General features: G+C 52.4%; 8 protein-coding genes and 1 non-coding gene across 9 annotated transcripts; 3 read left to right on the forward strand and 6 right to left on the reverse strand.

Annotated features, from left to right (window-relative positions):
• Positions 1-2,952: 2,952 nt before the first annotated feature.
• On the reverse strand, positions 2,953-4,564 carry PV07_07836 (uncharacterized protein). Its single transcript, XM_016394951.1, has 3 exons — positions 3,900-4,564; positions 3,758-3,835; positions 2,953-3,671 (listed from the first exon to the last, which is right to left on the reverse strand). Exons 1-3 carry the CDS (start codon positions 4,138-4,140, stop codon positions 3,202-3,204), a joined length of 789 nt encoding a protein of 262 aa, XP_016248370.1. The 5' UTR covers positions 4,141-4,564; the 3' UTR covers positions 2,953-3,201.
• An 88-nt stretch (positions 4,565-4,652) lies between these two features.
• On the forward strand, positions 4,653-6,428 carry PV07_07837 (uncharacterized protein). The gene is made up of 3 exons (XM_016394952.1): positions 4,653-5,350; positions 5,404-5,562; positions 5,621-6,428. Exons 1-3 carry the CDS (start codon positions 4,805-4,807, stop codon positions 6,053-6,055), a joined length of 1,140 nt encoding a protein of 379 aa, XP_016248371.1. The 5' UTR covers positions 4,653-4,804; the 3' UTR covers positions 6,056-6,428.
• Positions 6,429-6,687: 259 nt separating this feature from the next.
• PV07_07838 lies at positions 6,688-6,825 on the reverse strand. The gene has a single exon. It is a non-coding gene; the product is annotated as a tRNA-Ser (tRNA).
• An 824-nt stretch (positions 6,826-7,649) lies between these two features.
• On the reverse strand, positions 7,650-8,877 carry PV07_07839 (mitogen-activated protein kinase; the record flags this gene model as incomplete). The annotated part of the gene is made up of 4 exons (XM_016394953.1): positions 7,650-8,026; positions 8,076-8,457; positions 8,513-8,708; positions 8,759-8,877. The coding sequence occupies 4 exons, from the start codon at positions 8,875-8,877 to the stop codon at positions 7,650-7,652; spliced, it is 1,074 nt and encodes a 357-aa protein (XP_016248372.1).
• A 1,351-nt stretch (positions 8,878-10,228) lies between these two features.
• On the reverse strand, positions 10,229-13,185 carry PV07_07840 (protein transporter SEC24; the record flags this gene model as incomplete). The annotated part of the gene is made up of 3 exons (XM_016394954.1): positions 10,229-10,240; positions 10,303-12,519; positions 12,571-13,185. The coding sequence occupies 3 exons, from the start codon at positions 13,183-13,185 to the stop codon at positions 10,229-10,231; spliced, it is 2,844 nt and encodes a 947-aa protein (XP_016248373.1).
• A 701-nt stretch (positions 13,186-13,886) lies between these two features.
• On the reverse strand, positions 13,887-14,811 carry PV07_07841 (uncharacterized protein; the record flags this gene model as incomplete). The annotated part of the gene is made up of 1 exon (XM_016394955.1): positions 13,887-14,811. Exon 1 carries the CDS (start codon positions 14,682-14,684, stop codon positions 13,887-13,889), a length of 798 nt encoding a protein of 265 aa, XP_016248374.1. The 5' UTR covers positions 14,685-14,811.
• Positions 14,812-18,789: 3,978 nt separating this feature from the next.
• Positions 18,790-19,521, forward strand: PV07_07842 (40S ribosomal protein S19; the record flags this gene model as incomplete). Its single annotated transcript, XM_016394956.1, has 3 exons — positions 18,790-18,819; positions 18,960-19,023; positions 19,148-19,521. 3 exons carry the CDS (start codon positions 18,790-18,792, stop codon positions 19,519-19,521), a joined length of 468 nt encoding a protein of 155 aa, XP_016248375.1.
• A 1,225-nt stretch (positions 19,522-20,746) lies between these two features.
• PV07_07843 (uncharacterized protein) lies at positions 20,747-24,018 on the forward strand (the record flags this gene model as incomplete). Its single annotated transcript, XM_016394957.1, has 2 exons — positions 20,747-21,865; positions 21,913-24,018. 2 exons carry the CDS (start codon positions 20,747-20,749, stop codon positions 24,016-24,018), a joined length of 3,225 nt encoding a protein of 1,074 aa, XP_016248376.1.
• A 581-nt stretch (positions 24,019-24,599) lies between these two features.
• On the reverse strand, positions 24,600-27,222 carry PV07_07844 (uncharacterized protein; the record flags this gene model as incomplete). Its single annotated transcript, XM_016394958.1, has 1 exon — positions 24,600-27,222. A coding segment is annotated over one exon (543 nt), but the record flags the coding sequence as incomplete, so codon positions are not given.
• Positions 27,223-27,430: the final 208 nt, after the last annotated feature.

The raw sequence follows: 27,430 nt of genomic DNA on the forward strand, positions 1-27,430 counted from the left end.
GCCCTGTTGCCGCCGGGTACGTGGTGGATGCGCAAGGCTGGCGATGGATATGGTGGTGGTGCGCTATCTTCTTGGGTGTTAACGTCCTCCTTGTCGGGGCGTTGTTCGAGGAATCCAAGTACATCCCCGAGATAGCTGGCCACCCCCCGACAGCAACAGACCAGACCGAAGTTTTTGCGACTGACAAATCCAACAAGAACCCCCTGGTGTTTATGGAACAAGACGATTACCACGTCCGTCAGGTCGATATCAAGCCGCGATCATACCGGCAGCGAATGGCGCTGTTCACCAGGACAGAAGCGTCGGTCAGCCACCATTTCTATCAGCCATTTGTCATTCTTTGCACATTCCCCGCCGTCGCCTATACGGCTCTGACATATGGATGCTTGGTGGCTTGGTATGCTGTGATTGTCTCCGTGGTTTCTTCGACCATCATCTATCCGCCTTATAACTTCAGTGCGTCAAGCCTTGGTCTGATGTCCATTGCCCCATTTGTGGGCTGCGCACTGGGCAGTATCCTAGGAGGACCGCTCAACGACCGACTGATCAGCTGGCTGGCGAGAAGAAACCGAGGAGTCTTTGAACCGGAGATGCGTCTCTACATGTCCGTACCAGCAGCAGTCCTCAATGTCGGCGGCATCTTGATTGTGGGACTGGGACTGGCACACGTAAGGACCTCCCCTGACACCTGTTATTAGTGGTACTGATGCAAGATTCTTCAGGATCTGGCTTGGCCAGCGCTTACCATCGGATTCGCCGTGTTCGGATTCGGATTCGTCATAATTGGAGATGCCGCCCTGGCGTACCTGACCGACTGTTATCAGGATGTGAGCTTACCATCCACCTAACCTGCTCAAGTTTAATGATCATTACTGACTGAGCTGGCAGATCGTTGGTGATGCGCTCGTCGCCGTCGTCTTCGTCAGAAACGGACTGTCCATCGTCATAATGTTCTCCTTGAGCCCCTGGCGTTCTGCACTTGGGATCCAGAACCTCTTTGTGTGCCTCGCCATGATCGCCCTTGCTATCTTCCTTCTTCCCATTCCACTATTGATCTGGGGAAAGAAGGCCCGCGTCAAGACTGCCGAAAAATATCGAATTCTCTCAAATCGCCAGTCGTCGCGACAAACTGTGTCGTAATGGTGCAGTGGGGATCAAAACGCCATGGTCAAGAACAGTCTTTTCGTCCTAAGCGGTGCAGCAAGTGCAATGAAATGAGAAGACCCAGAGTCGAAAGGGACTGTAGGAAGGGGCCTTGACTTCAGATTGTTCCCTCCAAGGTACCTACACATACCCACGGCTTTATTTGGTAATGCTGTTACCTCGGGAGCCATCATCGCAGCAATATACGATCGTCAAGAGACGGAGATGTCACATTCGGGAAATGATATACGGTTACCCTCTAGTTACCTTGCCGCTTGTGCATCCCTTTGTTCCTATATTCCTGACACACGACCGAACAAGACCAACCAACATTACACTCTGCTCTCCGGCGCTCGAGAGTCTTGTAAAAATATATCAAGGTTTCTTCCTTGACTGAACTTGTAACTATCGATTGTTCTGACCACTGGAGTTACCCGGCTGAACATTGTTCCATTGGCAAGATCGATATACTACCGAGTATGAATTGCAGGGCACAGTAATGGAAGTCTGACTGGTGTATCCAACATCGACTCTCTGAGAAGTTGACGTTTGCTATCTTCCCGATATCCGGCTTTGATGCATTTCAAGGTTCAGATATCTTGTGGGTGATTCCCTGTGCCACAGGATCACGCACGCCTTGGGCAATCCACACGGTCCGCTCTCTGTATGATCCTCGTCCGTGCTGGCTTCCATTGTCGTGTGGCCCGTCCGCTCTGGAGGTTTTCTGGGTCTGTTGGTGCCCATCTCGCTTCCTGCCATCTAGTCACGCAAAAGAAACCTTCGTTGCTGACTTCGGAAGTTGGCTTAGCAGCTCCAAGTTCGCGAGCTGTTGGGCAGAACGTTTTCCGGCCGAGAAGTTGCCTTGTTGCAGGCCTGTTCTCAACTTGTGTTGAAAGTCCATCATCTACTGCAAAGTGAGCAAGTCTCTACATGATATGATATGACGAACCTGATAGATCATTGCGAGTCAATGGGAAGGCATGGCATACAGAGACGTCAAGGGACCACCTGCCTGGAATAGCCGACCTGTTACCACGTCTTTCAGCAGAGTTGCTGTACTTTCCCCGGACGGTTCGGTGCTTTCTGGTCGTGAAGTCTCATCCGACCTGGACATGGGGATTTAGTACGCTGCTCAATGGAATCGCCGATCGGTGACAGGTGTAGGGCACACGCACAACCATTTGATGTGGTTCAATACCTTTTTCTTCCTCATGCGACACGTCAGACGAACTATGGGTTTGCGAAACTGGCGGGTCTGGGCCTCCCTTGCCATTATGAGCTGCGCACTTATTTTGCCGACCGAAAGTCTGGAATTGACCGTGGTGCGAGAAGGGGTCAATGTGCTCAAGGTGTGAACGGACTGTCCCTAGGGACGAAGTGTGCCATGGGCGTCTGGGTCAATGCTATTTGTCCTTCCCTCTTCCAGCAATTATATATGTTGTCTCTATTTGTAAGCTGATGGCTGCGGTCGTATGGGCCTAGCTACCATAACACTATCTGGCATAGGGCAGCCGTGTGCCAGATGCATAAGAAGTATTCTCTGCTGTCGAGGATCGCCTGAACATGCTCCCGCGCCCTCAGAGTCCCAAGGCCAACTTCTATTGATCTGTTACGTCGGCCGAACATAGAGTGTCCTCGCACCGTTTGGCAGAATGTATCTTGACTATGTGCCTAAGTCGCCGACCGACCTCGCTCTGGATGGCAAGGGGGTCGTTGAGCGGATCAGGGCTCGATGGAGGACCCATGGTCTAGTCGCTCTCAATCTGACCACTCTAGCTGTCAAACTATGACGTGTCTATAGAATCAGCACTGGTATTAGGCCGACACCGTTCAAGCAGGTTCTACACTGCTATGGTCTATATTAGTTCTTCAATGTACACCAGAGGCGTTCAGGGTTGTGTCTTCCAGTCCCTGCCCACACTATATACTTGGAGAGTATAGGTGCCCACCTGGCCCTTCGACTTCATGTCCACTTCCAATCATGTGCCAGAGGTAGGTATGATAACTACCTCCACAACGTCATAATAACGCGTATCGGCTATACGGTGGCTTGGTCAACTAGTGTCTCCTTTTCATGCATACGCCAATGATCGCCACCAAGAGCGCCGGCAGTCCAATGCCAATCCCAACACCTAATGCGATCTTGTTGCTGGTCGCCTGGAGCGCGTTGCCTCCATCGGAGTCGCTGGTGGAACTTGCTGAAGCGCTTGTGGGGGAGGGGGAGGAGGAAGAGGAAGTGGACGACGGCGAAGTCGTGGAAACAGTATTTGTCGCTAGAGTTTCCGTTGGGACCGCTTCCACACTGGAGACCCAGGCTTCGTTAATGAAGACGGTCAGGTAGCTGGTGCTTTCTGATACGGATGTCGGGTACGCTGGATTGGTGAAATGCGCTGTGCTTGTCGTTGACCAAGAGGAGACACCGTCACAAAGACACACCACTCCGCCAATGTTTGAACTGGGATTGCCGTGGCCCGGCCACTGCACCGGCACCATGCATACGTCGGTATAATTCGGGTCTACCGTCAAGACTGCAGAGGTTTAGAAGGCAATGTCTGAACGACTCACGGAGGTGCTCTCGGATCGTAATGATTGGATCACGATTAGGAGTACTTACGGTGACCAAAAGCGTTTGAACAATCTGCATCGAAAACGGCCGTCTTATTGTAGCCAGTAGCAACCATGTAGATCCCGCCTGGACAGTAGTCCAAAGTTAGCCAAATTCATCAGTCTTTGACCGCGATAACAAGCCGCTTCACCTATGCACCCATCATTGATCGTTGTGAAGACGGCGCCCACGTCGTAAGAGTTGTCTAAGGTCGTGTAAACACATCCATTTGCGTCGACCGTGACAGTCCGGACCAGGGCGAAGGGGGAACAGTAGGTCCATGAGTCGCCATCGCGTAAGATAGTGTAGATCGAAACTTCGCACTGCGCGACAGCCTTAAGAGCCCGCAAAGCGCAGCAAATCAAAAGAGTGGTGGTGCGAAGCCACTGCATCCTCTGCGTTGGACAGCTGTCCGAGCCCGATCACCGGTTGAGAAGAATGAGACACCAGCAAACGTTCTGATGGAGATGAAGAAAGCCATCATCGAATCGTCTCATAGAGCGGGATGTATCTAGGCTCTCCAAGGCTCGCTAGCGAAGTGCCATCACGCTGGCCAACATCAGGCTGGCGAGGTGCCTCACAGACCGGTTGGGGGTGAGCAGTAGATTGTCCCGCGCCAGCCTCACTTTGCCTCGAGCGGAGTGATTTTCAGCACTAAGGTTTCGCCCCAAGATTTCAACTGTACCGGTGGAAAGCCTTACAGATTGTCGAGAATTACGTATGTCATAACGTGGAATCTCCGTCCGGTGTAGGAATGGGAAGCATGATTGAATAGAAAAGAGGGTTGTGGGTGTAAATGGATGGTGAGCAGATGACTTGAAAGGGAGGATGAGAGGCGCCTTTAAAGCGGCGCAAGTGCTCGTAATTAATAGTGCCTTTAACTCCCAAGCTCCGTATTGCTTGTTGCCAAGCTTCACGACACTTGATGCAGTGGAGCTGTCGGAGGTCGAACTGCATTGAAGCTCCTCCCACGCTGCGACTGTCACCTCCTTCGACTCTGACCTGCACCGACGCTCGATTGCCTGCAAAGGCTTCTGTCGGGCACTGCGTTGCAAGATGCACACCTGCCAACCCTCTACCCTCGCGCTGCGCGCAGCTCGGTCGTCACTAAAACCTAAATCCTTCCGACGAGGATACAACCAAGACATCGCTATCACGAGGACGGGCAAACCGATTATAAAACACGCAGGAGGGAGGTCATCGTTAGGAGGCTATACGGTTACTGTGTTTGGTGCAAATGGGTTCCTCGGAAGATACATCGTGCAGCGGCTTGCGAAGAGAGGATGCCAGGTTGTCGTCCCATACAGAGACGATATGGCAAAGAGACATTTGAAGCCCACCGGCGACCTGGGAAGGGTTTCATTCATGGAGTTCGACCTGAGGAACACAGAGTCGATTGAGGAGAGTGTGCGACATTCTGACATTGTGTTCAACCTGATTGGCAAGAATTACCCGACTAAAAACTTCAGTCTGTGGGATGTCAACGTTGAGGGCGTGGAAAGAATAGCTGAAGCTGTTGCCAAATACGACGTTGACAGGTTCATTCACCTCTCGTCGTACAACGCCGACATTGACTCACCATCCGAGTTCTTCAGGTCAAAGGTCAGAACGTCCGGGGACGCGGAGAGCACGACGGTTACTGACGCTTCTTACAGGCGAGAGGAGAGCAAGTTGCAAGGCAACTCTTCCCCGAGACCACCATCGTTCGACCGGCACCCTGCTTCGGCTTTGAAGACACCCTTTTGCATCGCCTTGCCGGCGTCACCAATTTGATCACCGTGAATAACATGCAGGAACGTTTCAACCCGGTTCATGTAAGTCCGCCTTCATGCTCCCAACAATTCTTCCACGGCTCTGACTCTACGATGCTAGGCCATCGACATCGGAATGGCCCTGGAAAAGATTGGCTACGATGATACGACCGCGGGCGAGACCTTTGAGCTCTACGGCCCCACAAACTACAGCATGCGCGAAATCGCCGAGTTGGTCGACAGGGAAATCCTCAAGGAACGCCGCCACATTGACGTGCCCAAAGCCCTCCTCAAGCCCATTCTTTATTACCTGAACAAAGTCATTTGGTGGCCAATCATGACAGCGGATCAACTGGAACAAGAGTCACTGGATCAGACGGTCGAGAAGGGGGCAAAGACGTTCAAAGACCTGGGAATTGAGCCGGCAGAGTTGAGGGATTTGACGTATTTGTACCTGCAAGACTATCGGAGCAGCTCCTACTATGATTTGCCGCCAGCAACGGCCAGGGAGAAGAAGGAGGCAAAGAAGTATTTGCACGTTATTGATGATCAGTAGGTGGGCGAAGGGAGGGGGTTTGGTGCGGATCGCATGCGTGGATATTCGAGAACGATTGGAATTGAGGGTCTGTGGTTGAACTGCTTGCAGGAGACCACTGTCCCTGCTCGAGACCCGAGAGATTGTACATACATAGCTAGAGAGTGAGGGTCCAGACATCAGAAAGGATTCGGCTAGGACACCCGTGATTCCTATCCTCCGTGCGTGCTGCCTGAACGATAGTATGGGATGCAGCTTAGCAGGGTTGAGAGGATACAGGTCGTTGCACCCTGAAGGAAGGTGACCTTCACGGATGCTAACGTTACCTTGGTACCTCGTGTACATACACAGCCGAGCCCAGTTCAATCACCGTGAAGCGATATTACATTATTACAGAGTAACTACTTCCCAAGGCGAGAGACCAGCGCACCCCTTCCTCCTGTTGCTCCTCAAGTTCGAAAAAGGACGACAAGATGAAACGAACCCCCTCCTCCCCCCCCCCCCCCCCGGGCGGGCGGCGGGTCTCCTCTTTCTTCTCAGCACACCCTCCGCAACCCGCCCAAAAACAAAAAGCCCCCTAATCCACGACAAAGCCCATGCATGCATGCAGATATGCCGGTGGTATATTAAAAAGGAGCCAAAAAAGTGTAAGACGTCAGCGACAGGGTTCGAACCTGTGCCTCCGAAGAGATGTGATGGCATTGAAATTTTGCTAGGAAAAACCACTGCGAGAGTTGTTTTTTTTTGTGGAAAATTCAAGTCACACGCCTTAACCACTCGGCCACACTGACGAGGTGTATTTTTCGCGATGCTCTGAATTTTGGGGAGCAATTTTCACGGTGTTATCGTGACATATAGTATATGAATCTGGAGATTTGAGGGAGGTGCGTGGGGATCATATGGGGGTGTTGGGGAACCCTTCGGGTGCTAAAAGGACATGCAAAGGCCTCTCTGTCTGGAACACCCGCGCGGGTAGCCGAGGTATGGCGAGAGCTTTATGCAGGAGTGTTTTATACACATGGACACCCAGAGAGGGGCAGGAGCGCTACTGTCCTGCAGTGTCTCTATCGCTGTCTCACCAGCTGTACTCCGTGCTCGATACTATCCGTCCGTTCTTCGATGGCACAGTCGCCTATGTCTGAAGTATCTCGACATTGAGTCGACAGTCGACAAGATGACGAAAAGGACGAAACAGCAAGAACAAGGAGGAAATATCTTGTACAGAAAGAAGCGGAGAGCCGTATGGTCTGGATTCTGCATTGATCTGATCTCTATCCGTTCATTTCAATTCGTGCATTTCACTTCAACTGTGACGAAACATGCGAATGCTTGCTGGGGCAACCCATCTCCCATCTCTCTCATCCAAGCACAAGGATGGGATTGCTGTGACCTGTTGGCATGGTTTTTGTCGTACCAGAGAAGCCCGGACCTGCCATCACATTATGTCTAGACATTCGCGTAAGCCCTTGGCTCTATTTGAAAACTGCCCTCATCGCCCGGTCATTGGCCCCTTCCTGCACATTGTTTCACTCAGCCCGAAAAGTTCTGACTCTGCCTTACTGCTCCCTCCGTTCTTGCAAGCTGGCTGCGGACCCAAAACTCGACCTTGTCGTGTTCATCGCATGATTTCATTCCAAATCAACGCCTTCAACTCCTCCTTGCTGAGCTGATCCTTATTCCTATCAAAGTCGAAGAACTCTTCAGGAATAGGCTCCGCGGTCGGTTCGTCGTCGGGGTCGTGGTATGGTTCGAGGTACGGATGCTTGAGGGCTTCTTCAACGGTAATGCGCTTGACTGGATTGAACGCTAACAATTTCTCCAACAAATCCAATGCCAAGTCCGAGGTCTTGGGAAAGAGTGCTTTCAGTGGGATTTTCTTTTTGAAGGGCAACGACCGAATGTATTCACGCGCGCGTCGGGACTTGATGCCATAATAGTCTTCCATTGTCGGAGTACCGAGGACATCCAATATTAGGGTGAGCTGGTGGTGATCTAGAAGGCAGTCAGCACTGTCCATGGCAACGGGAGGAGTGGTACACACAGTCTTTGCCGGGAAACAAGGGCTTGCCGCTCAACATCTCTGCAAGTATACAGCCAACGCTCCACACATCGATGGCCTTGGTGTATTCCTTGAATGTGAGCATGATTTCGGGAGCACGGTACCATCTTGTCGCAACATATTCAGTCATGAATCCTGAGTTGTCGTCGGTTGAAGCTGCGGACCTAGCCAGGCCGAAATCGCAGACTTTGAGATCGCAGTTGGCATTGAGTAGCAGATTTGACGGTTTCAAGTCTCGATGAAGAACGTTCGCAGAGTGCATGGCCTTGAGGGCGCGCAGGGTCTGATAGATGAAATACTGGCAGTGATCGTCAGAGAGATCTTGGGTTCTAATCACGCGGTGCATATCCGTTTCCATGAGTTCCTGTACAAGAAGTATCAATAGTTTAGCCCACTGCCCCTGGTGCTCTGAGACCAACCTGAATGAGATAGACCTCGGAGAAAGACTCGTAATTTCGTGGCTTCTGAATGTCGAGAATGGAGATGATGTTCTCGTGGTTGAAGTATCGTAGCAGCTTCATTTCTCGTAACGTGCGCAAGCAGAACATGGAATGGTCGAATGGAGTGATCTTCTTGATTGCCACTTTTTGACCAGATGGCTTGTGCAGGGCAGAGCTTCGGGGAGTCAGTCGGTGCGTTCGAAAATTGAAACATGACAAACTTACCAGACGACACCATAAGCACCCTCTCCAATGACATCCTGGATATCGTACTGATCAGAGACGTTGAACGAGATCTTTCGGGAGCCTCCTGATGGTGCAGTTTGCTGCTGTGGCTGTCCCATGTTTCCGGCACGTCACAATATGTCCTTGTTGGATCTACAGATGAGCAATCGAGCACGTGTCCCTGCCTCCGAAGTCTTATGGGATATCCAAAGTAACGCGGGCAACTGTCCTGCGACCACGGGGGGTTCTCGCTTTTCTGGTTCAGCTCGACGGAATGAAGGTGCGGGTGAGGTTGCGGCCTTGGGGATTGGAAGTGGAAGAGGGTAACAACTCGCTTGCGCGTGGGCCCTAGTCGAAGTTGGCTCCGCCTGTCTGCGCTGTTTCACAGTGGCCGCTGGGGTGTCTGAACGTGAATCCTGTGCTTGAGTCGAGGCGGTTGGGTGCGCTCAAGGTGGTAAGAGGTCGATGCTGGCAAGCAAAAGACACCTCTGCAGGACAGATGAACTGCGCCGCCGCGGAAGGGAGGGTTGTGGAGTGGTGCTAACTGCTGCAGGCGGTCAAATTCCACATTCCTTACGGTATGCGACAACAAACAGAGCGAAGGCGGCGTACGGAATTGTTTCTTGGTGCAGCTTCTCGCCTGCGAGGCTCAAGCCTTATCTGCAGTCTTCAGGGCGGTAAAGGTCTCTTGGTGAATTGGGAGGGTGCACAGAGTTGCAATGGCGGGGTTGTGCAGCTCGGGAGTTTGCGCAGCGACCACGTTGCAGTTGGACGGGGGCAGGATGTCTCAACAATGAGGGAGTTGATGGAACGAGGAACAAAGAAGAACGAGAACAAAAAAGGTCTGCAACAAGATGGTGCCGCAAGGTGATCAAAAGGTGTGTATCACATTGAGGGAGAGCGAAGCAGCTGGCATTCACACCCAGGATCGAATCCCCATTCACGCAGCGGTCGAATTGAAGGACGTTTGGATGAATAGGCGCTGGCAATGGCTCACTAGGCGGGGCTAAGCAGAATATAGCGGCCTCACTAGCCCTAAGCGGCCCTGAGCGGCCCCTCAGCGGCCAGCTTAACCCCTTCCATCCATGGCCTGGACGGGGGCGGCCATCCTGTGACAGCCTCTACCCACCCATTTGCCTTGTTTGAGCGTGTCGGATCAGCGTTTCATCTGTTTCTTGTTGCCGCAGGCCATGAACTGCTCCAAAGCTAGAAATAGCCCGTCTGGCCCGTGGCCTCATTCATCATCCTGATCACTGACGACCCGATAGGTCAAAGCGGAACGAGCCTTGCTATCTAGCCCAAGTTTATTGTGTACATGGTGTGCCCACAAGTAATTGAGTGCGTCATTCAACCTTTCCTTGTATCTCTTCAGCAATCAGAAAGCATGATCTTTTCTGCTCGATCTCAAGGAGGCCTGACCTCCTGTTGCTGTGGTCGCCCAGAGGCTTACTCGTCTTCGGGCCGTGGTGATTATTGCATGACCTGCATCCCAAGGGGTTAGCAATCCACACCCAGTACAAGAGAATCTTCAATCATGACTGTACCTTCTCGCGCATCATCCCCATCCATTGCTGCAAGCTCACTCCTTGATCTGCTCGGTCTTCCACAAGCATCGTTTGCGCCCAAAGCCTCAATCCTGGTTCGCCATCCTCTTTCACAACGTAGAGATGTGGCACCACAATGCTACCTACCCCCTTGGATTTGTGGTCACGGCTCTTGGAGACGACGGCCCTCACACGCTCGCTGAAGTCGTTGTCCAACTCAGGGAGTCGTTGCTTGCCCACTTTGAGTTGACTCTTATCTGACAGTCCGAAGACGTCAAGTATCAACTGGGGCACAGCATCTCGTCCAACCCAAAGGAACTGCGTTTGGCCGTCATCAATCAGATACAATCCATACGGCACGATCCTCTCAGATGATAGGTTGATCGGTGGCGGCAGGATGATTTCGCCGGTCTTCTCATCCACCGTCCCTGCGTCATCTGGCATGTCGTGCAGAGAAAACATTTTGGGATAGATGTACTGAATCAATAATGGGAGGGGCAGTGTTGATAGCAAACACAGAGCTGCTGATCGCATGTCGCTGGGTATTTGTGACGATCTCCTGAGACCCAAGTTCTTGACCAAGGCAAGGAAAAGCACAGGCAGGCCTCGAAGGTTGGCGGGGAATTGGAGCCCACCTCCGCCCATACTGCCTCCTGCGAGCTCCTTCTTGTATGTAGCCAGAAGCTCGACCAGTTTGTTCTGAATCATGTCCCGGGCACTGTCTAGCCCACTGTTTAGGACGCGCTCCACGGCTTTGTGGCTGAAATACTCGGTGATAGCTTGCTGGTCGGCCGAGGCGTAGACGTCGGCCAGTTGCTGCGTTGTGGGTAGTGCGAGGGTCATGACGCGGATTCGTCGTTCACCGTTGCATGTAGTGTGAAGGACGGCTGTCTGCATACACACAACTGGCTTCGTGATGGTCTCATCGATTGCTACCTCCACAACGTAACTCTGATCTCGTGGGAATGCTGGGAATGCACAAAGATCCGAGCTACGGTTGAAGAAATTGCCGTAGAAGGTACTCATCCGCAATCCTGTCGTCGCTCGAACACGGAGAACAGCCTCCAGCCCGATCTCTGACGACAAATAGTCAGAAAACTCTTTGGCAAACTTCATGGCGTCCTCCTCTCTGGCAGCATTCCAACCAGGATAGAAATAAGTTTGGCCGCCGGTGTATCTGGGCAAATTGCTCAGCGATGCCACGTCCTGGTACTGTGAGGAAAACAGGAACATATCCACTGAGATTTGTTGTTTCGAACATTCGACAGCAAAGCTCTTGTAGAAGCTGTTCCCCGTCTGCAGCAGGCTGCTTTCCTTTGATGTACCGAGGAGCTTCTTGTCCTCGCGCATTTCGAGTTTACCATGGCCGATGTTGGGGATCGAGGCGGTCACGACCGTCATCTTCCCACCGACCGGTCCGATAAGCTTATGTCCAGCTCGAAGTGCAGATCCCATGGCAGATGCGCCGTTCTGGGTGTTCTGGAACATCTCTTGAAGCTTATCCAAGAAATTCTCGATGTTTTCACGACATTCGGTCAAAGTCACCAGTAAGTCGGCTGGGGTGGGCAAGAACGCCTCTTCAAGGTCGCTCACGACTAGCATGCTTGTCTGGGCATTCTCAGTTCCGTCCCGAGGGATATTGAAGAAATGCAAACTCGAATCAACTGCGATAAAACCCAGGCGCGTGCGTCGATCTGCGTTGGGTATTCGATCCAAGCTCTCTCGGATACATCTTGCCGTCGTCGCCAGGAGTCCACTCGACACGGCCGCATAACTTACGTCGAGCAAGAATAAATAAACAAGCGGTTGTGGGGGCCGGACCATGTATTCCTGAGGCGCAATGAACTCAACGACTGCATGATTCAGATCTGGTCTCTGCCATCTGTCGAGGCTTTTCTGCGCGGCTGCGTCCCAGTCAAAGGCTTGCGGTACATCGTTTGTAAGGTTGCACATATTACATCTCCATCGGTGCCCGTGGTCCAGGAAAGTGACGAACGGATTGATATACGACCGACATCTTCTGCATCGGGAAATCACCTGATCGGGCACTACTGGCACGGGATCTTCGACGTCGTGTAGAGATGTGTATGGTTGGATGACGAGGGCGAACGGAAGTTTAGACTTTTTGAGCAAGGAATGAGTGGTGGGGATCGCGTTCAGCGTCGACCGCACAAATTTCGGTGGGCAGTTAGCGAAAGGCGAGGGTGTTACACTTGTCTGTTTAGATATTTAGCTTCTGATACAGAAATAGGGGGGCAGATTCCATACGTTAGGAGGGAGAATCACTGGCGGAGGTGGAAAGTCCAGCTCCGCGACATTGAATGGTTGGTTTGAGAGATCGGTCGGGTAAAGCTGGTTCAAGACTGGAGCACGTTGTGCCTGCTGTGGTGCAGCGGCGACAGGCGGCTTTTGCGAGATGTCCATCTCGCCAAACTGTTGGGTCATGCCTCCTACACCACCAGGCGCAGGGTAGGCCGGAGCGGGAGGTTGATAACCTCCCATCGCAGCTGGTGGCTCTTGGCCAGGATATAGAGGTGTTGCGGTCTGTTGCACAGCCGCAGGATTCTGTTGATAACCTCCCTGCGGATAGCCCGCTGCATCTTGTTGAACGGAGTACCCAGAGTATGCGCCACCAGCCTGTTGTTGTCCTCCAAGCGCAGCATTCGCTCCAGCACCAAACTCATAGGCTTGTCCTGCGTAGGCACGCTTCTTTCGACCAGCATGAGCCGGACCAGGAGCAGGTCCTGGTTGCACTCCTGGCGGATTGTTGGTTTCGTAGTTGTCATAATTTTGACCCGCCGGTGGTTGCGGTGGCTGCTGACCGTACCCATCCTGCCCAGGCACGCCTTGCTGGGGATATTGCTGAGGATATTGTTGCGACATCTTGAATCACAGTCCCCGAGTCTCGTGCATGCAACTCTCGGTCTGGACTTCAAGGCAGCGACAAAGGAGCGTAGGCCCGACTGTGGAGTGGAGGGGACGAATAGTGCGGAGCGAGGGCACTGGGAGGGAGATTTGCCGACAATGTGCGAGGTTTTTTATTGTCTTGATCGGTATAGGATGACGTCCATACCGAATCGGAAATGAGGATAATGTACGCACAGTTTGGTCAGAAGGGAGGATAAGGAGCTCTTCAAGTTGTGAGGTGTCTAGCCAGGTGGTGGTTACTGAGCAGACAACTTGTCCTCAGACGTGGTGGAAATCTGGTCCCTCTGCGGCACTCGGCGTGGTTTGCAAGATTGACCAATCGGCGACAACCTCGTTAAATGCCCGCTTCGAAGCATCAAGCTTGCTCTCTGTACCTTCTTCGACCTCGACAAGCTTCCATCGAATCACTCATGAGACCTTAATCGAGGGCGAGGGCAAGGTCAAATAAAGTATTATATTTCGATATTCCTCGAGGTAACAAACTAGCCGCAGGAGACTTGCTATTTGCACCTAACAAATCCTTCCGATTCTCAGATCCCTAGATTGTCCCTTAACACCCTGCATTGCACTCTGGATGACAAGCCGACCTCCGGAAGAACGCCTTTCGCTTCAATTTGATTGCAGCTGCCCCAGCTGAGCCATTAAATCATCTCTGACTAGACGCTCCGGGCGCCCAGATCGTAGGTAACTTTGCCTTCATGCGCCAGTGGCAGTACTGCTGGTACCGTGGTTAGGCCAGCCACGATGAATATCGTGACAATGATGGCCTCCATAAGAACGCCCAATATGCCGTGAACAAGGATGGCAGTCCACTCCAGGCTCCAAGAGCTGAACCATTTGGGGTCATTGGCGAAGACGCACAGAATGGAGAAGATCATGCGGACCGCCATGAAGGGCAGAGCCAGGGCAACTGCAAACAACAGCCGTCGTTCTCCAGGTAAGATGTGAGTGATCTTTAAGAAGCAATGTCCGGCGATGAGGATATCGGCGACGAACACAACTAAGAATAGGCACACGGCTGCTTTGAGTTCGGTAAAGCCAGCGGAGACATCAGAGTGACTATTGCTGAAAAGATTCGTGCTCCCGATAACGCTGAGGATGATACCGACAATACTTGGGAGGTGGAGGAGCTGGAAGACCTGATGTGGCAGACCGTGTGGTCCCATGCCGTCCTCGACGCGATCCAAGAGAGCTAAGGCTGTGGAGATGATTGCCGACAACCCAAAGCTGTTCATGATATCGTAAGTGATGGTCAAGCCACTGGATGGATGCCTGACATCAATAAGAGAAGTGATGGCGCCGATCAGTCGGAATAGGCAGATCATAAGGAGGAATCTCCAGCCGAGTCGTTTGCGATGACCGTGCTTATAGACGACATAACCCGAAGCTATCAGGGCAGGGACAAAGTAGATGAGCTCGAGGATGTCCAAGATCTCGAATGCCGAGAGACCCATGGTGAGAGATGTGGTTGGCAAAACTGTCTGGCGCTGGTGCTGCCCTTTTCAATTGTTGGGTGGCCAAGAGGAATTCAGACCAAGTGATTGGAAGGTATTCTGGTTCTGGTGGATATGTCTGGCGATCTTGCAGGTTGATGCAGAAGGTGCTGAAGGTCTGAAGCATCATTGCTATATACTCTCGATATGGACCTGGTGCTAGAAATCACTCTTCTTCTGATACCACAAGTAATAGGTGTGGTCACCCAATGCGAACGCAGTTGGTAGCCTGTTGGGTTTGTGCCTCATTGCGGCTGTGTATCGACCGCGTCCATTGTCGCGATAATGAACCAAAAGGGTTAGCTCTGTGAGGAATCAGCCAATGGCTTTTCTCCTTACCGTGTATAAATTCCTAAACAAGCAGGCACTCGCGGTCGCATCAAAAAACTTAGTCCTTCGTCTTCCTCTTATAGAAACCGCCAACCTTATGGTAAACCTTCCGACGTCATGCGTGCAATTTCCCACACTTCACTTAGAAAATTATCCTAAATACTCACACTAAGACGAAATCTACCGTCTCCTTGGCATCCGTCAACGCAGAACTGTCCATCAACCCTTCAATATACGCATCGCCGACCAGCTGAAAACAACCGTCTCCTTCGGGCGTCGGTTCGCTCCTCTGAACGCTGGCGCGGGGTTTTACCCCGTCAACTTCGCGATGTCCGCACTCGTTTCCCAGTGCCTGACACAAAGGGTGTCCGGCCTCCCATTAGAACACAGACCAAATCCCCAGCCATCGCTGTAGGAGGAGCGAAGCCGAATTCCCCGTCTTCCAGGACAATGAATCGTCGAAGGATACAATCTCGCCTAACCATATACTCGTACTGTGCGGCAACCCTTGCATACAATCTTCGTCATAGTACTCATGATGTCGACAATATCCGGGGCACAATATGCGGTAAACTCCTTCTCATCTTGCACCTTTGATTGTCATTAGTACATGAACAGATATTCATTGCGAGGATAGTCTTCGCGGCTCTTCATCAAGAAATATGCACCTTCTGCTGTGACGCCGATTCCACCCGTCAGCGCCACAATGAAGCGAAGTTTAGCGTGGTAGATAGCCATTGGACATCAATGGGTCGTCGAAAGTGACGTTTGCCGAGTCGCTTCAAGCCTTTATCATGCCGGAGTTGAAGATCAGAGGCCGTTCGTAACATTCACCGACATGTGGTGCGACGACGCCGCAGCGAAAGCCAGACACCAGGAGCCTCGGGCCTGTGTACTTGATGGATGCAGCCATTGAGCGTGCGGCACGGTACAGCGGCAGCAAATTCAATCGATCGGCCAAGAAAATCATCCCTGTGCTCTTGAAGTAGATTGACCAGTCTAGACTCGAGGATGCCAGTTTCGGCAAACGGTCATAGTCATTGTGCACGTTTCTGGCAGATGACTGCGCAGATGACCTTCTTCTAATAGTAGGTCCATTGGTACTGAGGCGGTTGAAAACAATCCAGAGCGCCTGTTGACTCAATGAGACGCACAGCGCTCCGCTCGAACTCTATCTCTGCCGTGGGTTTGTAGCCCAGTATATTGGGAGGGATTGGCGCCAGACCAGCGAGTGCAAATATTTTGTCATTGGGGACGGTAGTCAGTCTGTGGCGTACACTAGCCAGCAGATCAAAAGCAGATCGAAGACCTTACCTCCACGCTTGGCAGTTTGATTCACTCTCGTCGTAGCGTACGCTTGCGTCGCAATATCAATGGCGGAATCGACAAGAGTGCTGCGATCGTCACCTCGACACCACATCCCGTAGCCCATATGATTCATATACCAGATATAGAATGCATTAACAATCTCGCCAGATATCGAGAAATAGTCGTGTTAATAGAACCTTCCTTACCAAAATCAGTTCTTGTGCTGTCCACATCCGGAACCAATATTCGTTCTTGAACAACCTAAGGAGGTCACTCCATATCCCATACAGATCCATGGATCCTTTATAGTGCTCGTCTTCACTCAGCCGGCCAAAACCTTTGACCGTTTCGACAACGTTAAAGTCTGGCTGTGTAGACAGTTATGGTTGAGATGGGTCTAGGCGGCGCCTGTACAGTCACCTAGAACAAACTCGTCAAACAAGTCGATTAGCCACAGCTGCTACCCAAGGTCTGGGCCCTTTATAAATGGCTGTCAATCAGTGCATGAGTGACGAGCACGAGTGACGATAGCGACCATTCACTTGGTCCCTAGACCTGTGCTTTCTCACATTCACTCATGACGGTAGGATGATAGATAATGTTGGCGTTGTCAGTGGGTTCAGAGCATGATGATAGATCATGAAGTATGTTATTTGTGCCTGTGCTGATTTCATCTGCATCCGGGATGCTCGCTACAGCGATGGAGTACATCGCTGGGTGAACAGTTAGCCCACCGGCCCTGCTTCGTGCCCCTTAGGACCATACGACAGGGGTTCCTTCGATAGGTCCATCTCAAAGCAAATTGGGGATAGTCTGCAGGCTATTAGCCCGCCAAAACAAACCCTTTGGCGTATCCTTTGACGCGATATTCATCTTGTTCACACTATGACATCCTGTATCATTTACACGAGATCTCCGAATCGAGCATTTACGAAAGGTGATGTGACAGCGTACTCTATACATCCTTGCAGGTCGTCGCTCCATCATGATCTCATAAGAGCACCGTGATTCCTACAAGCATCGACCATCCGGCTATATCGGGACCCTCCTGAGGGCTGCTTTTTGGATACCTCAGGCTTCTACATTAACAATATTTTACTCAGAATAACTGGCATCTGGCTTCGAGCATCATATCAACTTGGGTCTCTCGAATGCAGTCTTAATTCCAAGGACAGTATTTGTGACTGGAGGGGTGACACACAAGTACCAACTACACGAGTCAGCCTCTCAGCCTATATCGATGACGATAGTGTCTCTCAATATGTCGTCGAAACAGAACACTGTAAACCTGGGTACCGCCCTCGGAATAACATCCTCAGCCATATTCTTCGGCGCCAGTCTCAGCATCTCATATGTGACCATCCCCGCGCTTCTGCTGCCATCGCCGCCAGCGGCCTTGCCAGCGCCAGCCAACTTTACAAATGCAGCTTCTCTGACATCTATCTCTTCCCAGAGACCGGCGACGAAATTTCCACATCTCGCCCGCCAATGGCAGGAAGCTTACAACATTGGAAAGAAAGCAGGCCCTTTTTTCGCTCTGCTTGCCAGTGGATCTTGGTTGTACACAGCGAGGCGGCTGCCAGCGGAATCGAAGCTCCAGCAACGACTGCTTTTGGCTGCAACGGGGCTCTCGCTAGCGTTGTGCCCTTCACATTTGGGGTGATGAAGCAGACAAATGACGAGTTACATCGCAGAGCGAATGCGGCAACGAGAGACGAGGAAGAAGATTCCAAAGCATATGCCCAGAAGGGCACAATCGAGAACTGTGAGACTCACGATCTTATCCGGTGGTGGGCGCGACTGAGCCTCATGTAAGTGGCAGGCACAGATGAAACTATACCGCGATTGACGATTCGCTTTCCAAGAGATCTTTGTTACACATCGGGGCTATCGCTTGCGCCACGGCGGCCCTGACTCTTTGAAGTCCCGGCGATCATACGAGAAATGTTCCCGCTCACTCTACGAAGCGATGACAGCCCGTTGGGAAATATTGCTTGCGGCAACTGAAAGGGTCGGCATTGCTTAAGGACAGGATTTTGGTTGCACAGCCCTTGAGACTTTTTCTTCTCCTAGTCATTCTAGCCTCTAGACCTGTGTGTTTTGTACCATAGGATCGAGTCCGTCTATACTGCTTGCGGCGGAAGGCGTATATATAATATCAAACTGGTCCGGAATAATAGATGGCGACCGGAAACAAAAGCAAAAATAGCAGTAGCAGGTCACGCAGGTATCCCGGTGAACCTGCCCCTCATGACAAACGCGCCAAGACTGGCATGTAACTCTTGGCACATTTTCAGCCCACAACTTTTCGGTGCCAAGTGTAGATGCGAACTTCAAGATTTTGACGACGACACCAAACGACAATCTCCCACCTTTCCTAAATCCACGATCGTGATTGCTGAGACGGGCTGTCTCGACACTTGCAATCATGGGTGGCGTTACCGTTCGAGATGTCGATGTGAGTTCGACCCGAAACCCTTCCTTGGATGGTAGTCCAAGAGCCGTTGTGAAAGGAGGAGGGATCTCACGTTTGGGCCCGGCACTTCTGAACATCGGATTCAATGAGGAAAGCATGGGCTGACGATGCGGATCACGCAGGCACAAAAATTCATCGAGGCATATGCAGCATTTTTGAAGCGACAAGGGAAAATCCGTGTACCAGGTACGGCCCAGCTCCAGCACTTCACCACTTCTCTCCCGGAACCTGAATCGGGTGCTTGGAAAGATGAATTGCACACTCGAAAAAATATTTCTTGGAGAAGATACTGATAATACTCGCTCTGCAGGTTGGGTTGACACAGTCAAAACCTCGCACTCAAACGAACTCCCTCCCCAATCTGCCGACTGGTTCTACGTGAGAGCTGCCTCAGTCGCCCGACATGTCTACCTGCGGAAGTCCGTCGGCGTCGGCCGTCTCCGAAAAGTCCACGGCAGCACAAAGAATCGCGGTTCTCGACCCTCGCACCACGTCAACGCGTCTGGCGCAGTTGATCGCAAAGTCATGCAAGCTCTCGAGGAGTTAGGCATTTTGGAGAAGATTGATGAGGATGAAGAAGGCGGTAGCGGAAAGGGTGGACGAAGAATAACCCAAGCCGGTGCACGAGATCTGGACCGTATTGCGCAGACCGCTGTGGAGGGTGACGAGGAGGAAGAGGACTAAAAAGTTTGAAGACGGAGTTGGGGATCATTAGCAGAATCACAAGCCGCCCTTTTCTTGCGAAGATGGCAGTCCCCGCAATGCGAGGTGGTCGTATGACCAGACCATTCCCGGAGTCCGGGAGGCCGCAAATTCAGCGAGCAGACTGACTGTTTGCCGAACTGGCCTGTCTAGCTGTCAATGTTCTACACAATGGCTCAGGACGACCGATAAGAGCCCAATGAATTCATTTCACAGTTGAATCGACTGTCCTCACTTCCTCGATCCTCCTGCCCCAGCATTGTTTGTGTTTGCGCAAGGAGCTAAAGGATCCAAATGATCCATATACCCCGTACAGCCTGGGACTGGCTTAGTTACAGGCCTCGAGGCTCAGGAAAGGACCACTTACATCACCGCACGTTGTCCTAGTCCTCGCCTATGATGGTCTAAAAAGTTGCTGAACCACCACAAGAAACAGCGGTTGGAGAATAATTGTTCCGCCCGGCTCTAAAGGAGTCAGCCTTGTCGGTAAACTGCGGCGACGGGCATAGCCCAGGCAGCCTCGACTGACTTGGCACGGGCCAAAATCCGCCTTCCAGAAGTTGGGATTGCTGGCCTCATCTACCCAATCCACCGTCTCCCTCATGTACGCCTTTCCTTTTGGTTCAGCCCAGAGCTTGTGGTGCGAATGCGAGACCAATTACCTCGTGATATCGAGACAGACCCCGCAGCGATACTCCCTCGGAAGCTACACAGGTACCTAGCTCACCACTTTGACATCCGGGACTGGTTGCACAGCCTTTCAAGGCGTCTATGGTACCTGCGGACGAGACGGCATGGAGCTTCCCACTTTTACTGGCTGGCAAACTTCTTCGCGGAAATGCACATGACACCACCAGAGGACGGCGCAGCTCCACCTTTGGCTGAGTTACACTCCGCCCGCGCGCATTGTATAGTTCCTCGCCATGGCATGGTTAGGCAGCACGTCTTTCGTGGGTATGCCACCAATGCCTCCACCAAGAGGCTTTCTCCTATCACCAGGCATACTCGGGACTCATCTCAACTCGCTCGACCCCAGGACTAATTCGCCTTGGGTATTGACTCATGGGGTTTTAAGCCTCCGTTTGACCATTTTCTCGCTGCCCGGTTGTGCGTTTGTCTCCCAAGCCTTGTGCGCTATTTCCCTAGCAAGCAAGCCTCCTTCTCAGTTCCATATCACAATCTAACAGGGCTATGCAGCTCCCGAGTGATGGTATTCAATGACTTTTGTTTTCTTAACTCGTTTGAATTCTTCTTTCTAACCTGCTTCATCATCTATCTATACGCTCCGATGTTACGCAAGGCAGCTGAAGCCTCCAGCAACAAGGAGCCGCCCCCAGGAGAGACTTGGGAAGCTTTCAAGGGCGTCAACTTCAATCTGCGGCCTAACAATGACTGGACAGGACAGAAAATACCACCTGCACTCCAACGAGTCGAAGAGGACTCGAACTTGCCAGAAAAACTCAAACAGATTCTTGTTTGGTCATTATCGCCCAATGCGCCTCTGCCACCGGGCAAGGGCCAGCGAAATGTTCGACTGCCAGACGGATGTACTGTTCAAAACTCGGCACAAGCAGAAGATGGTAGCGGGCCTCATCAGACGAACACAGAATCGGCTCGCCGCTCTGTTGCCCCTGAACATTTCGACAACGATGACACATCTGAGTCTCGAAGCGCGCAGTCCGAGCGCCGTTCCGAGAAAAGTCGGTTAAGATCACGGTACCTCGGTGGCAGCGTTCTTGGGTCTACCATCAGCCTTATCTCAACCCTCAAGAGCAAGTCGGACAAGGAATCATCGCAGCCTTCTAACAATGCAAAGAAGACACCGGCGAGGAGAACATCTCAAGTCGAATGTACAAGCTGCTTTGAAGAGATCTCCGAGAAGGAGTCGAGCAAACTTCCTTGCAATCACTCATATTGCAAGTTATGCTTGACAACCCTGATCACAACTGCTCTCCAAAACGAATCTAACTTCCCGCCGAAGTGCTGCTTGACAGAGATTCCATTACACACAGTTTTGTTGTCGCTCGACGCTAAGCATAGGGAGATATACAAGGAGAAGGCTGCTGAGTATGCAATTGCACCTCAAGAAAGATGGTATTGCCCAAACACAAAATGCTTGAAATGGATTCCACCCGCAAAGCTCCAACGCATCCGCATATTGAACATGAAATGCCCACACTGTGCAACGAAGATTTGCAGTATATGTCGCGGCTTGGCTCATCGAGACTCCGCAGATTGCCCTCAAGACTACGGCCTCGAAGCAACAATTATGCTGGCTGAGCTGCAGGGCTGGCGACGCTGTTTCAAATGCCGCACTATGGTCGAGGTAACATTATATTCGTTGACTGACAGAATGTAGCTAACATGTACCAGCGAACGCAAGGCTGCCGACATATGACTTGTAAATGTGGTGCGCAGTTCTGCTACGTTTGCGGTGTCAAGTGGCGGACCTGCTCTTGCACTGAAGTAGATGAGACCAACCGCCAGGCAGAGTTGAGACGGCGCAGAGGGGCAAGAGCGGAGATAGCGGAAGCTGAAGCTGCAGAAATCAATCGAATAATTGCCCAGGTCGAGGAAATGGAGCGACTTGAGGCGGAGGAGCGTCGAAGAGAACAGCAAAGACAAGAGGAGCAGCGCAGAGAAGAGGCCGAGCTCGCGAGACTGGAGGAACAGCGTCTTCGGGAAGAGGAGGCCAGACGCACGGAAGAAGAACGAATGGCCCAAGAGCTGCGACAGATCCTGCGAATCTCCATTGAGGAGTCCTGTCATACAATCCAGTCTGCCTGGAACGGTCTTCTGCGAGCACAAAAGAAGAACTTGGATGACAGACATTTGCGTACCGAGCAACAACATATGCAGTTCCGTGACGAAGCAATGACGCGACAAGAACAAGAGAATGTCGAAAACCTGGCAAAGATGGAATCGAACGTTGCGAAGAGAACAACCACCATCAAGGAGAGGCACAATATGGAGCTGGAGGCGTTTACCATTGAGCAGCAAGAGCTGGAAGACGACTTTTTCCTGGAAACTCAGCTACACCTCCGTGGAAAGCAGGACAAGGAAGCACGAGAACGCCGTCTTCAGGAACGATTTCAGCGACAGCGCGAGGAGAAGCAACAAGCCATGCTCTCAAAGCATCGATCCCAATCAGAAGCTCTGCAAGCGAATGCTACTATGGAACTCCAGGGCCTGAAGTTAACCAATGAGAGCAAGTTGGCCAGGCTTGAGCACAGATTCCATTTGGATTTTGAGACTTTACTAGTGAATGTTGCGGCGGATCGCGCGTGGTTTGGCTTCCTTTCAGAGAGACGTCAAAACATGGTGGACGCGAACCGGCGATTGATGCTCGAAGCTCTGGATGCCGGTCAAGAGCCGGTTGGGTTGACCGAAGACACTGCTACGACAATCGGTCCATTTTTGACAACCACGCAGCTCGAATCAGAGAGTTCTGGCTCGACGCCTTCTCTTGACGGCGCACTTCTTCAGGAGCAGAGACAGGAGCCATGGAGGGAGGTCTTATCACCATCACCGGCAAACAGTGCGTCTCCAGCGCGCTCCTTGGTCGAGCTTGCTGCAACGTCTCAGCAATTGTTGAACAGCCTGAATGGCTCAGTCACTACCCCAGAGTCGGACGTCAAGAAATTACACGGCGGTGCCTTCAGCCACCTCACGTCCAACAGTGCCTTCGCGTGGATGACTGGTGTCGTCGAGGACAACGCCACGTCCAGCAATCATACTACGCAGCACTCTCCCCCAGTTCGAAGTCATGAGCTCCACCGTCAAGATCGTCCCGATGCTGCTCCTATGAGGCTTCCGGCAACAGCCAATCCGGCCGAAATGAAAATGTCGGGAGCGCTGCCCTCCAGAGGACACTCGGCGTCATCCAGGGACCATCTTGAAGTTCCGGTCCCAATTCCTGCGCCATTGCAGGCTGGGAGACGGCGGCCACAGCCCCCCTCAGAAGGCTTGAAGGGCCCAGAGCGTTACATGAACGATCCGCCACCCCCAGTCCCCAGAGTGCCCGTCATTTACCTTGCCCAGCAGTCCGGCGCCGGTGGAGAGGTCGGGGACGATTCATACACAGTGCAGCAGCCAAGAGTACTGGGTGGCCTGGTACCCGTCGATTCAAACAGAGACAGTCACGGAGCAAGGTATAGAGACCATAGACGCCAGCTGTCCTCGTCCTCGAGTTCCAGCTCGCTCTTGACTCGCTGTACGGCGACAACATCAAGGTCAACTTCCGCTACGCGCACCGCAAGCTCTCGAAGCAGCGGCGACAGCGTCTTTCTGCACAGTCTGATCATGGCGACGACCAATGCAGCCACCGCGGCAGGCCGACCTTCGACGACCTCACTCTCGCCAGTGTCGCCGATATCCCCCACCGCAGAGGCAACGAAGCAGAAGCCCGGATCCGAGTCCGGGCCCGGGGCAGTGCCACAGATGCGGCCGACGCGATCAGTGTGGTCGATTCTGGGCTGAGACCGACACCATTCATGGAAGGGGAGTTGGACTAGTTGTTTTTGGCTAGTTGCGGTGGTTGGACTGGTGTGTCGTTGCATAGAATCCAGAAGAGGAAGGCGAGGCTACTGGGTGGGACGGATCTGGCAGTAATAACAGAGGGACCTAGGCTTCATTATTCGTTCGTGTGCTCAAATCTGTAGCAGCGAGGCTCAGCTTAAAGGGAAGTGGATCAGTCGTTGTGCCCTGTTCCCCATCCCATCTCATCTCCATTATTTCATTTCCCCTGCGTGCGATTGGTTCTGGGCAACGATAACACCAGACTCAAGCTCGCCCGGCCAGACCAGAACTTCCTCCCTCCCGAAAGAGAGGGGCTTAAGTAAGTTATCGCTTCCTCGACCTTATCCGCATCCAGCAAAATAACCCTCCCTCCCTCCCTCCCCTCCCGGACGGCCTTCTCCGTGGTAATGAGGGGATATGGGACGGATTGATAGATTTGCATTGGTCGACCGATGAGGAATAAGGAGGCGTGTAGGCCTTATCGAAAGTCGAGGAAGGGAGATGTAGCAAATTTTGTAAAACTATATAATAACTGGGATTTGGGATTCTTTATCGTTGGCCTGATCAGTGGCTCGGGCATCTGAACTGTGTCATCTGCGCCCCTGGAGAAGCGAAAGGGTGGAAGCAGTGCGTTGCCTGCTAGCTTGTCATTGCGCTTGTAAACCGTCTACGACCATCGGATCGCATCGCGGTGTATTGCAGTGCCTCTGACAGTATCTGGCGCCCAAGTTTGACGAGAGCGGGAGAAGCAGGGGGGAAGATATACAACAAAGCGTGGTACACGCGCGCCCGGAACCATGACGACCGTCGACAGCACAAAATTCCTCGCCAACGGCGGATACCTCCAAAAGGGACGCGAGAAGAATCTGCGCCCGGTCGACCTGGGAAGGAAGACGTTGAGTTTGGCACCTTCTAGGTATGCAATCGGGGCCCGCGGCCAGGGCACCCCGTCTGCGCTCGTCGGGTTCTTTCATTATGGGGGGAAAAAACAGACATAGATAGCAACTTGTCGTGACCAGACTGCTGACCGAGGGATGCGCAACAGATGGTATCGCGACGAGAAAATCTTCCAGCTCGAGAGGCGGGCGTTGTTCTCCACGGTAAGAGACCTGTCTTAGTCCCACACACTGTGCTTGCTCGAGGCTGGAGGACTCCTTGGTCGTCGTCGCCAACTTCCAAAGGAGTGATGACAGATCTGACTTGTCCTTCTCGTAGCTATGGCACGTGGCGAGTTTCAAGGCGCGTTTTCAGAAAGCAGGAGATTACTTGACACTCGAGGTACGGCCTCAACACCCTTCCGAGAGAGATTGTTGTCCAGGCTGAAGTACTCGTGCAGATGTTTGGATGGAACTTCTTCCTCATCCGCGACAAAGACGGGAATATCAACGCCTTCCACAACATCTGTCGACATCGAGGCCACCCGGTCACTCAGAAGTCCAGCGGGTCCAGCACGGTTTTGGCATGTCGATTTCACGGCTGGTCGTACCTGCCCAACGGAGACTTGCACAAAGCCCGAGAATACAGCAATCTCGAAGACTTTGATCCCAAGCAGCATTCGCTGTTCAGAATCCACACTCATGTGACGGCCCAAGGATTCATCTTTGTAAACTTCGATGCAAGGGAGACTCCTGCGGTGAGTTTTGAGGATCAATTTGGTGACGACTTCGATCCAGCCCCGGCGACGAAGACCGGAAGGGAGATTGGGGACGAGTTTGCGCTCTTCCCGAATGATGGGTGGGAGTATGATCATACCTGGAATAGTTCAGCGGCAGGAACCGAGTTCAACTGGAAAACTTTTGCGGATGGATTCCAGGTTTGCCTCTCTCCCCTTGGGCTGCCACATCTTGAACTTTGGTAACAGGGTGTCAGGAATGTTATCATTGCCAGACTGGCCACCCGACAACCTTGCCCAAGGATTTTGCACTGGACCAATACTACCTCCGGCAGGGCATAGGAGCATCACGCCATTTCCTGCCTCCGAAGAGGGAAGGGCTGTCAGAAGCATATATCAGTAAGTCCGCCCTGGGATTGGTCTAGTGAAAGAACAGCGACACTGACATCAGGTCTAACTTGTCCGTCTAGCCTGGTTGTACCCGATCGGCGCGGTCATATTCAGTGACAACCTCCTGTTCATCGCTCGCTTTAATGCAACGGGCGCACTGGAGACCTCGTACCAGAGCGAAACTTACCGGAGGTCGAGTATGCAGAAACCTAGCCCGGAGTACGACCATTGGATGGAGCATGACATTGGCTATTGGCGGTTCGTCGAGACTGAGGATGTCGAGCTGGCCGTTAATGCCCAGAAAGGGTTTAAATCCGGGGTTCTGGGCTTAGGCAGGCTGCACTCCATTGAAGGTATGTTTGCCAGACTCTGGACAATCCCATCGGAAAATATATCCAGGAGCTGACGAAGCCCACCCTTTTGTCAACAGAGCATGCCGTCAAATGGTATCTCGACAAGGTGAGGGATGTGTTAGTGGGCCATGCCGAGGCGGAGAAAGCGGAGGGTAAAAATATCGATTATTCAGTTCCCAAGGCGCAGAGCGAGGCGGCCGAGGAGGATGAACTCTGCAAGTTGGTCGGGCCGGAGTATGAATGGTAGAACACACTCGGCAGCTTCAGCTAGAGGGCGGACTCCGCGTCCTGCAAGATAGAGTTGATATGTCCAAAGGGGAGAGAATGATTGGTTGGACTGCCTGGCTTATCGGAGGTGCTTTTGGCCTTCCGCCGACCGTCTGGCTCATGTATGCAAGTATCGGCGATGTGAGCCGTGGGGGCACTGCTCGTGTAGGTAGGATGAACCGCCTCCGTGGCAATGAAACGGGAATGATGGCAGTGTCGGTGGGCGCATATTGTCGTGCAAGCATGTATGCAGTAATAACGCCAGATTGGGAGACTGGCAAGGAGGTTTTCAGACAGACGGCGTATGATCTTGAGGAGTTTTGAAACGGGTGGGAACCCACCATGAGCGTAGATCAAACATGCAAGATGGAGAATTGCGGTGTTGCCACAACGCAGATGGGATTTCGTTGGATGGCTGCGTCGGTGGAATAGGCCGGGGCGGGACCTTTGGGCCCTCTGCCGCTTTGAGGAATGTAAGGTTGGGTGGTAGAGTACGGGGTAAGAGCATCCACAAGGATAGCTGTAGTATGGAGCCCACGGAGCAGAGAACGGAGAGAGGTGAGATGGCAGGGGAGTGAGAGGCAGAGAGAGACAGAGAGGACACACTGTCGTCTCTTCTTTTTTTTTGTCAGACCCGCATTAGGGGTTGAGTTTGTTCGTTGGTGGGGAAGAGAATCCGCACCGCAGACTACAAGTGACGTCAATGCCTCAACAAGACACACCGTTGAGTTGAGCACTGAGTGAGTGAAAT

The sequence above is a fragment of the Cladophialophora immunda genome, assembly GCF_000835495.1.
Source record: "Cladophialophora immunda strain CBS 83496 unplaced genomic scaffold supercont1.4, whole genome shotgun sequence".
Taxonomy (NCBI): domain Eukaryota; kingdom Fungi; phylum Ascomycota; class Eurotiomycetes; order Chaetothyriales; family Herpotrichiellaceae; genus Cladophialophora; species Cladophialophora immunda.